At 43.9% G+C, this 10,419-nt stretch overlaps 1 protein-coding gene across 1 annotated transcript; it reads right to left on the bottom strand.

Moving 5' to 3' along the window:
• Nucleotides 1-7,310: 7,310 nt before the first annotated feature.
• Nucleotides 7,311-9,953, bottom strand: LOC131919860 (E3 ubiquitin-protein ligase TRIM52-like). Its single transcript, XM_059274310.1, has one exon. It carries the CDS (start codon nt 9,727-9,729, stop codon nt 9,073-9,075), a length of 657 nt encoding a protein of 218 aa, XP_059130293.1. The 5' UTR covers nt 9,730-9,953; the 3' UTR covers nt 7,311-9,072.
• Nucleotides 9,954-10,419: the final 466 nt, after the last annotated feature.

A 10,419-nucleotide genomic window follows, 5' to 3' on the forward strand; every position in this document is an offset into this window, starting at 1 on the left:
CTTGTATTCCCCCTACAGCATCAGGAGAGAGGGCCCTCCCTGCACCTTGGCTGGGCCAGAGTGGTGTGAGAGTGAGTGGGCCAGATCTGAACATCTGAGAGTGGAGAACTGGCCCCGCCCCTTGATGTAGACTGCTTATGGTGAGCTAGCCTGGGCAGTGCTGGAGAGAAGAGCAATCAAGGAAAGATGGCGGGCTGAGCAACCCAGCTACCACCCAGCCTCAGAACGGGGGCTAAGAGAGGGCCCACCCCAACATCCACCTCACCTAATGAACTGTTGGAGCTTGTGAAGGGGAGGAACCTACAGATCCGAAACAGCAAGATCTCCATGACACAGGACGACAGGATGTCCAAGAAGAGCCCCAGGGAGAACCCATTACAGTTATCTGTTGTGTAGCAGAATCCTGAGGCCTCAGCCAGACCAATGACTCCCGGCAATGGACACTTACAAGGAAAGGTGAATGGACTAAAGGGTAAACCGTGTCCCAACGGGCAACACTACAGCTTCCACACGACTCTTCTTGTTTGTTTTATGTTTTGGTTTGGTTTGGTTTTTGGTTTTTCTTTTAAATTTGGGTTTGTTTTGTGGGGGAAGGATGCAAGGGCAGAGGGCGGATGTGGTGGGGGGATGGAGAGATAATTGGGATCTGAATGCATGCTGTGAAATCCACAAAATATCATAAAAGTTTAGGGGGGAAAAAACCCTAGTGAAGAGAAGAAACCAAGGCCTGGATGGCAAATGTACTATGTACTGCTTCTTCAGATCAAGGTAAACTTCAACAGATAAACCCATCTATTACCATGGTCCTATTAATTAATTCCCTAATCCCTTTATCCTCTGCTTATTTCCATGATACTCTCCTACCCTTTCTCATCCATTTATTTTTCTCTTTACTGATCGTATTTTGGAAATAAAATTAATAGTAAAAGGTTAAAAAAAAAGACTCCAATCAAATGGGACCAGGAAGCAAGCAGAAGCCTCCATCCTACTACCTAACCAACTTCAAACTAAAACTAAATAAAAAAGATAAAGAGGGATATTTCATCCTAATCAAGGTCAAGTAAACCAAGACATTACCATGTTAAACATATATGCATCAAATTCTGGGGCACCCAATTTCATAAAAAAAAAAAAATCTACTGCTGGAATTAAAGACACAGATAAACATCAATCCATTAATACTGGGTGATTTCAATACCTTACTTTCTCCAATAGACAGGTTATCTGGACAAAAAATAAATGGAGAAACATCAGAATTAATTATATCAAATGGACATAATAAATATCTACAGAACATTTCACTCCAACAGAAAAGAATACACATTCTACTCAGCAGCACAAGAAAGCTTCTCTAAAACAGACCACATCCTGGAATACAAAACAAATCTCTACAAATTCAAAGAGACTGAAATAATTCCTCAGACCCTATCCTACCACAATGCAATAAAACTTAAAATTGACAGCAAACATCTCTAGTAAATATACAAGCTCATGGAGATTAGACAACTCATAACTGAATGATGAATGGGTGAAAAAATCAAGGCATAAATTTAAAAAAAATCCTGGAACTAAATGAAAATGAAAACACAACAAAACATCTGGGCCACACTGAAAGCAGTATTACAAGGGAAACTTTTAGCTCTAAGTGCCTACATTAAAAAAAAAATCAGAAAGAGCACAAATAACTTAATGATGCACCTCAAAATTTGGAAAAATAAGAACCAAATCCAAACCCATTTGACAGCAAGAAATAATAAAAACAAGAGTAGAAATCAATGAAATAGAGGCAAAGGAAAAAGCTACCAAAGAAAGGAAGCAATCAGCAGTCCTAAGCAGCTCTAAGTGGACTTAAGACCAACTTAACCAGGAGAAATCATGCCTGGTACCAGAAACCTAGCAAACTACCCAGGGCTAGTAAAGTCATGTGCTATGAAATAATTCTTCTGTACACTGTGTGAATATATGTCACTATGATTGGTTTAATAAACAAGCTGACTGTCGAATAGATGAACAGGATAAACTTAGGCAGGAAAGCCAAACTGAGAATGATGGGATAGAGAAAGGCAGAGTCAAAGAGATGCCTGCCAGTCAGCTGCCAAAGAAGCAGGATGTGTAGAAATGAGGTAACAAGCCATGAGCCACATCATAAAGCATAAGATAAGAAATATGGGTTAATTTAAAGTATAAGAGTTAGCTAGTAACAAGCCTGGGCTATTGGCCAAGCATTTATAATTTATATTAAGTCTCAGTGATTTGGGAAGCAGCTGCTGGTTATTTAGGAGCAGGCAGAAGGAACAGGAAAACTCTGCCTACAGTCATGGGTCTGGAAAGAAAAATCTACAACCACTTTATAGAACTGGCATAATCCCTAACTATACTCTTTAAGTATTTTTTCCTTATACCCACAAATAAGGTTAGTCCTCACCTCTCATCAATTAAACTCACTTTTGCAATAGATGGAAATCATTACAGAAACCCACAATCAATCAAAATGAAGAGCTGTAGAGCCCAGTCCCAATGGACACATACACAAAACAGCTCCTGCATCTAAGGCTCAGGGAACATTGTGGAAAGGGGAACAGAAAAGGAGCCAGAGAATCAGGAAGTTTACTGTGAGACTATGTCTCTTAGTAACATCAGAAGCTTACACCTATAAAGTCTCACCAACATAACTGTCAAAGCATCAGCTGATCAAGAACACCAACATATATTCCAAAATGGACAGGGAAGATGATGAGGCCTCAACTCTACACAAAGAACCAGAGGTAAATAAGGAATAGGGAGGGTGGGAGAAATAAGTCTTCCCCAGAGAAGAGAACACTAATTGGTTATCCAATACCAAATGGTCAGCTCTGAAAACACATATACAAGTAATATTACACAGACTGACCAGGTTATATTTAGGAACATATATGCATATGCATATACATATATGCATGTAACAACAATTGATGAAAAAGAGGCCATGAATTTAAAGAACAAGGAGGGAATATAAAGGAGTTTTGAGGAAAGGGAGTGGAGAAATTATATAATTGCATAATCTCAAAAATAAACCAAAAAAAAATTTGATATAGAGTAATGACTCAATATCACCAAGAAAATAGAACAACACAAAACAAAACGGTATAAACTCTAGCCTCCGAAATGCTTTGCCTGAGAGAAGAGCTGATCAAATATTTCAGAGTCAACTTTAATAAGTGCAACACTCTATAAACACTATATATAATTTAGGCCAGATGTGGTGGTGTGCTTTTAACTGCACCACTTATGAGGTAGAGATAGGAGAATATGGAGTTCAAGATCATCCTCAGCTATATAACCAGTGTGAGTTCAGCTTGGCTTACATGAGACCCTGTCTCAAAAACCTAGGTACAATATTAAAAAAAGGAAACACTTGTACAACACTGAAACAAAATTTACTATAATATTTTTAAGGAAAAAGAACAATCCATCCCCAATCCCAAAGGGAAAAAACAATCCAGCCGTCCGCAATCAATCCATAACGGTTTCCTTAGGAATCTCTCAATCTGTCTCCCCCTCTCCCTCCCTCTTCCCCTCTTCCATCTCTAGAAGCAATCTCCCAAAACAGAGAACTACAGAAGGAAAGAATAGTGTGTCCCACTCTTACCCCCAATTATAACAAAGCTTTCTCTCTCATTACATTCATTACCAGCAACCAATTGTTTACTATTCACCTTAACATAGTGTATCTAATTCAGTTACATCATTCTAAAAGTCTAAAACTATGTTAAATGAAACATCGTAAATTCCAGTAATTATTTCCTAAGAAAATCAGCCTTGTCTGTCTCTTGGCCAAATCATTTCCTCCAATATTAAGAAATACTAAGGGGGAATGCAATCCAGCATCAACGATTCTACCTTTCACAGGTGTCGACATTCTGAACGTATTTGTTGTATTAAAAAAGGAAATGGACACCATCAATCAGACTTTCAGATCATGTTTTAATCAGAACCTGTTCAGGACACAGACTAAGAGCCAGAACCCTGAATGTCCTTGTTCAAAAAGGGTTGTTGTTGTTTTTTCTAACTGATTTGCAGCCCACAGAGGAAGAACAAATACTGGCAATGCTTTCTATTTAATTTGGTATAAGCTCATAAAACAAATTGCCCAGATAACTGGACATGTCTTCAATACTATACTACATTTTCCATAGATGTAAACCAGATTTATAACTTAGAAGTGCAGCAATAAATGAACACTGCTTATAATAGATTTGTGCCAAGTCTTATGTCAAAGTGAAATAAAAAATGAGACAGACTACTTTGAGTAATGAAATCTGTCAGCTCAGTTAACTCCTTTTAAAGTATTGATGGGAAACTTTAAGGTCTGAAAAAAAGTTAATTATTTTTAGTAATACAAAACTATGTAAGTTATTGCATGTAACTCTTTTAAATAGTTTCCTTAAAAATAAACTTGTCCTAAATCTTTTTTTTTTTTTTGTCAGTTTTTTTCTACTCTTCATTTTTCTCTGTCGGAGCATTCAAAACCCACTTGCACATGGAAACTACTATCTTGAAACTGAATTCCCATTTGCCTCCATGGAGTTTCTCCACCTCCCTAAAGTCAGACTTGGCAATTTTGCTTTTCTAGACTAGATCGTCTGGTCCCCATTTGTTTCGTCCTTCGTCCAAAAAGGAAAAAAGTAGGGGCTAATATTATCTGTGTTGGGAAACATGGAGTAGTTTTTAGGCACATCTGGTCATCCTGTGATAACAATAAATCCAACTATTATAAACAAAGCTTAAATCTAAAAGCATCCTTATTAAATTTTTCCTGTTTGTGGTCAAAAAGTGGGGGAAAATAGTAACCGCAATAACAATTAGGAAAGCAGAATTTCCATCTGCAAAAACTTCCCCATCCCTGGCCATCCACTTCTTAAAGCTGTGTGCCAAAGGCACCATTCTAGACACAGGAAGCTTTAATAATAATGCTCATTCCAGGGATCAGATGATGTATAAGATGTGTGAAGATGAAGTGGTATTAGTCACACAAGGAGAAGGAGACTGGTTCATTTCCTGTGGACAGAGGCATCTCTGAAGAGGTGCAGGAGCAGGCTGAAGTGGATGGCTTGATTGCCACCCAGAGCCATGGTGATGTCTAGGCCTGGGCTGCTGTCCGGGCCCATTCGGTTCATGGCCCTGACTCAGCCATGGTGTGTGTTGATGTTCATGGCTCCCGATACCACCAAAGGCTGAGAGGATAGGGCTGCACAGAGTTGGCCCCGCCCCCTCACTGGCTGCAACACTAGGGAGAACTGGTCCTGCTCCTCACCAGCTGAAGCACTCAGGAGAGAGGGTCCACACATCACCTGGACAGCACAATAGAGCTCACTCTGTTTGCAGGGACATTGGCAAGCTGGCCCTGAGGGTGAGAGAATGGACAGAATGTTGCACCTCTGTCATCTGTCATGCCGTGGCATGGGTGAGTGAAAGATGCCCTCTTCCCCTCACTACTTGCCACCTGAGACAGGTGGGGGACCTGACCCAACCACTCACCAGCTGCACTCGAGAGAACAGGCCCTGCACCTCGCCTGGGCAGCATAGTAGAGGTGACCCTGTAGTCTGGGACACAGGTGAGCCAGGCCTGAGGACCTAAAAGGGGAATAACTAGTAGCCTTGTCCCCCTTGTCTGTGGTATGGTGGTGGGGGTGAAGGAAAGGTGATCCTCCCCTTTACCAGCTTCGATGCTCAGGAAAGCGGACCCTGCATCTCTTCTGGCCAGCAGAGCAAAGCAGACTCTGTTGTCAGGGGCACAGGTGAGCACGGAAGACCTGGCCCTGCCCCTTATCTGCCATCCGGTGGCATGGGTCGTGGGCAGGGGAGAAATAGAGATGCCCCCCGCCCCCGCCTCCACACCTGAGGTGGGTGGAAGAACTGGCCCTGAGGTCATAAGAGCAGGACAGCTGCCCCTGCCCCTCACCAGGTGCAGCACTCCCAAGAGGCCCTGCTGGGAGAGGTGTGGGTTACTCAGCCCCAAAGTTGGGTGGCATAACTCTCCCCACTACTCGTCTGTCATTTGGGGAGTGATGCCACCCTTACCCTTCAACCCTCACCTCCTGCAACAGACAAGAGAGCTGGCCCTCTCCCTTACCACCGCAGCACTTGGGAAGGTGGGCCCTGTTCCTCCGCTGGTCAGCGTAGCAGAGCTGACCTTGTCGGTGGAGGCAAGGGTGAGCTGGCCATGAGGGCGTGAGTGGGATAATCGGCCACATCCCACTCATCTTCCATGTGGTGGTGGAGGTGAGGAAAAGATGCTCTCCCTGCTTGGCCCTGCCACCCCCTCATCCTTACCAGCTGCAGCACCGGGGAAAGTGGACCCTGCACCTCTCCTGGACAGCATAGCAGAACTGACACCATTGACTGGGTACTGGTGAACTGGGATATCGGGCCCCTGCCCCTCACTTGCCATATAGTGGTGCGGGAGGGGTAGAGATGGGCCCTCCCTCCCACTGCACACCCCTTACCACCCATGGCAGGTGGGAAAGCTGGCCCTCAGGTCCTAAGAGTTGGACAGCTGTCCCTGTCCCTCACCAGCTGCAGCACTCTGGAGTGGCCCCTGCACCTGCCTGGGCAACACAGTAGAACTGGCCCTGAAGGTGTGGGTGCGGAAAGCTGACCCTGAGGGCATGAAAGAAGAACGGCCCCGCCCCTAGCCAAGATAGTGCTGGAGAGCTAGCTCATCCTGGTGTTGAGGACAAGGGAAAGCTGGCAGGCTGACCAACCCTGCAATTACCCAGGCCCAGAAGCAGGGTTATGTGTTGGTCCACCCCAACATCCACCCCATCTATATGATCTGCTGGAGCAGACTCAAAGCTGCAGGATTTCCATAACATAAGGCAACAACAGGAGTCCCAGGGAAGGCCCAGCATTGAATAGTGTAGCAGAAACCAGAAGCCTGGAACCAGATAGGTGACTCTTTGCAATGAACACTAGCAAGGAAAGATATGTGGATAAAGGGTTTACTGCGTGACTCACTGTGCTTCCATGACAAGATTTTTCCTTTTTCTATTTTCTCTTAAATTTCATTTTATTTTGGGGGGAAGGTTGCAAGGGCAGAGGGCAGATACAAAGGGACAGGAAATGAATGAGATAGCGATGCATGATTTAAAGACACTAAGTATAAATAAAAAAGGAAGTAAGTTTCAGAATTGCAGTTTTTAAGAACAGAGGCCATTCTGATTCTAAGTTAGAAAATATTTACTGTTCTATTTTTTTAACACATCTTCAATATTTACTGTTATGTCTACTTTCAACATTTATTCTTTGAAAGTAAATTTTCATTCCATCTCTTTAATTTTAAAATGAAAATTTTATTTAAATATAAGCATGTCACTGTGAAACAATTTCTCTTTACTGAGTACTGTATAAAATGCAATAAAACATAAATCATTTTTAAGAAGACATTTACAGTTTCCTTCTAGTTAGACACAGCAAGGAAAAAATAAGAACAGAAACAAAAATGTAAGGAGAAATTTGAAAAATAAATGCAAAAAAGCCATATCTGTGTGTGCAGTTTATACACAAGTTTCTCATCAAAACAATCAGACTTATTTAAATTCCACAAACTCTTCTTGAAGCACTTCAGTAAAAACTGAAAACCAAGGTGAAACCCCTTTCTCCCCGGCAAAGCTACCCTATGTAGGTTTTAACATGTCTAACATACCACTTAGTGTACTCTGAATTCCTTGCAATAACATTAATAGAGGAATGCTATACAGGAAAGAGAGGCTCTAAAAGTGAGGAGGACGGGGGTGCAAGAAAGGGTAACAGTGAACAATAAATATACTTTCTCACCTAAAATTTAAGCTTAGTAATTTTTCATATATGACATGTGATATGATTAAGAGACTAGCTGGAGAAAAAGATGAACCAGCTTAATTAAGTATAACAGAGGAGCAAATATTAGCAAAGCACAATGATACACAAGTATGAAATGGTCATAATGAAATCTATTATTTTATATATTAATTTGAATTTTTAAATTTAAAGATATAATATTCATGCTTTTGGTTTTGCGCCAACAAAATCAGGCACTTTTTATATGAATCTGCCCACATATACTTACATACGCTGTTCTTGGCAAGTTTTAACTACTTCACAATGAAAATGTTAGTATTATGCTATAGCCAGTCCAGGGCCAGTGCATTTCAGGGTCAACACCAGTGTTAAAATTCTGTTGAAAGTTTTAACTTTTCAAAGTTTCATATTTTCAGTTTCAATTTTTCACTGGTACTCTAATGTTGGGATTGCAATCCAAATGCTGAATGCAGTTCTCTTTAAGGACCAAGAAACTTTAGATCTCACAAAAGCAATGAGAGGTCTTCAGATCTTCAAAAGCAAACTGGAATAAAGCACACTGTTTTTCTTAATTTATGACGACAGAAAACCTTTCCAACAGACAATTCATAGACACTGATATAGCACAGTATTTCTTGACCACATTTCAACTTTTGCCAAAAATCTAAAGTATGGCATTGCTATAATACTACTGACAGAGACTTCTATAAAGTATGTATCCAAATCAATTAACAACAAGCTCAAAAATACTCTAAGTAGTCAAATACCAAGCTCATGAAAACATACTGTTTTGAAAGCCTCATTCTGAAGCTAAGCAAAGCAGCTTTCCTCATTCCCATAAGTAAATTCTCAGCTAACAGAAACAAAGAAGGAACTACTGTTTCCTAAAACTGAAGTTTGATAGTCATTAATTCAAAATAAATTGGGGGAGGGGTGCAGCACGGTAGGCAGACGAGCATTCTGCTTTTGAATTACATACATACCCAATTCTAATTCTGATTTAGGAATGAACCAAAGATGACATTTGCAAATCCTTAATATCTCCCTAAAACTGGGGCAGCACTGGAACAAAGTACTACAGGCTTCTGAGGGTTTTTGTTTTGCTCCTTTTATTCCTGAAGTAATTCATCCAATGGTAGGTATTATATGGTGAATTTGTGGTGCCTGGAATCTAGACACACAGTCTACTTTTTTTCTACCTCACAGAAGAATGTCAGAGCTTCTTCATACTTGGGAGCACATGCTTTGCTAATTTCATGGAGTACCGCAAATCTGGCGAATTATATGGACCATGTTGGCCAGCTGCAAATTGGGGCGAAAATTGCGACTTGGAAAAGTCCTTCGGCACTGTGGGCAGCTGAAGACCTGCGGTGTAGGACGAGGTGGAGAACGTAAGCGGGCATCTAGATAGAGCTGCCGACGCACAGGTGGATGTGGCGGTCCGCGGCTGAAGATGCGACGGTGGCGGTAGCGGCCATGGTGATGGTACTGGTGGCCGTTGTGGTGGCGTTCCTCCCTTTCTTCTTCTGGAAAAACCCTAATTCTCAGGTCATGTACCAATCCTTGTACGTTGTTCCAGCCTTCTTCCTCGTCATCCCACGCAGGGTCTGCATTGCCGGGATGCCTTCTATAGGTATTACCAACCCAGTGTCCAGCAGATGCTCGGCGCTGAAACGCCTCCTCTTCTGTGTACCTATGATACATAACCTCTCTAACGACCTGGTCCCCTGGAGCAGGCTGTTCACGGTCCTGTTCATCTTCCTTGCCCCACAGCTGGGTCACACATCCTCGGCAGAAGTTGTGCCCACAGCCGATGGACACAGGGTCCTTAAAGTAATCCAGACAGATGGCGCACACTGCTTCTTCCCGAAGAGACTGCATAGGGCTGGGAGGCCCAGTAGGGGCTGCCATCTCAGAGCACACAGGTCCTGCAGAAACTGAGAGGGTGAGGGCCTCAATGCCCTGCCAAGAAGCACAAAGCACAAAAGCAGTTGGTGCTCCGGCTAAGGACCGCGAGGGTGGATGGCTTTGCCTATCCCACCCAAGTGCACAAAGTGGCTAAGTCTTGCTGCCCCGCTGAGGAGCGCAAAGGCCTAAGGCCTCACTGCCTTGCCGAGGGGCTGAAGGCTGTAGGCCTCGCTGCCTTGCCGAGGGGCTGAAGGCTGTAGGCCTCGCTGCCCTGCACAGGGGCGGGTGGGCTGTAGGCCTCGCTGCCCTGCACAGGGGCGGGTGGGCAGGAGGCCTCGCTGCCCTGCACAGGGGCGGGTGGGTTGTAGGCCTCGCTGCCCTGCACAGGGGCGGGTGGGTAGGCGGGAGGCCTCGCTGCCCTGCACAGGGGCGGGTGGGTTGTAGGCCTCGCTGCCCTGCACAGGGGCGGGTGGGTGGGCGGGAGGCCTCGCTGCCCTGCACAGGGGCGCGACTCCAGCAGGCCTTGCTCCCTGGCTACACCCCGCAGCTGCCGCCCTGGGCCCTGCCCTCCTCGGGTCACAGAGAAGCCTGCAGCCCTCGGCCTTTCCACGCTCCCGGCACGGAGACCAACTCACAGCAGCCCTCGCCCCGGCTCAGAACCAGGCAGCCAACCGACAGGTGACACTTGGGCCT

This window comes from Peromyscus eremicus, chromosome 9, assembly GCF_949786415.1.
Source record: "Peromyscus eremicus chromosome 9, PerEre_H2_v1, whole genome shotgun sequence".
Classification (NCBI taxonomy): domain Eukaryota; kingdom Metazoa; phylum Chordata; class Mammalia; order Rodentia; family Cricetidae; genus Peromyscus; species Peromyscus eremicus.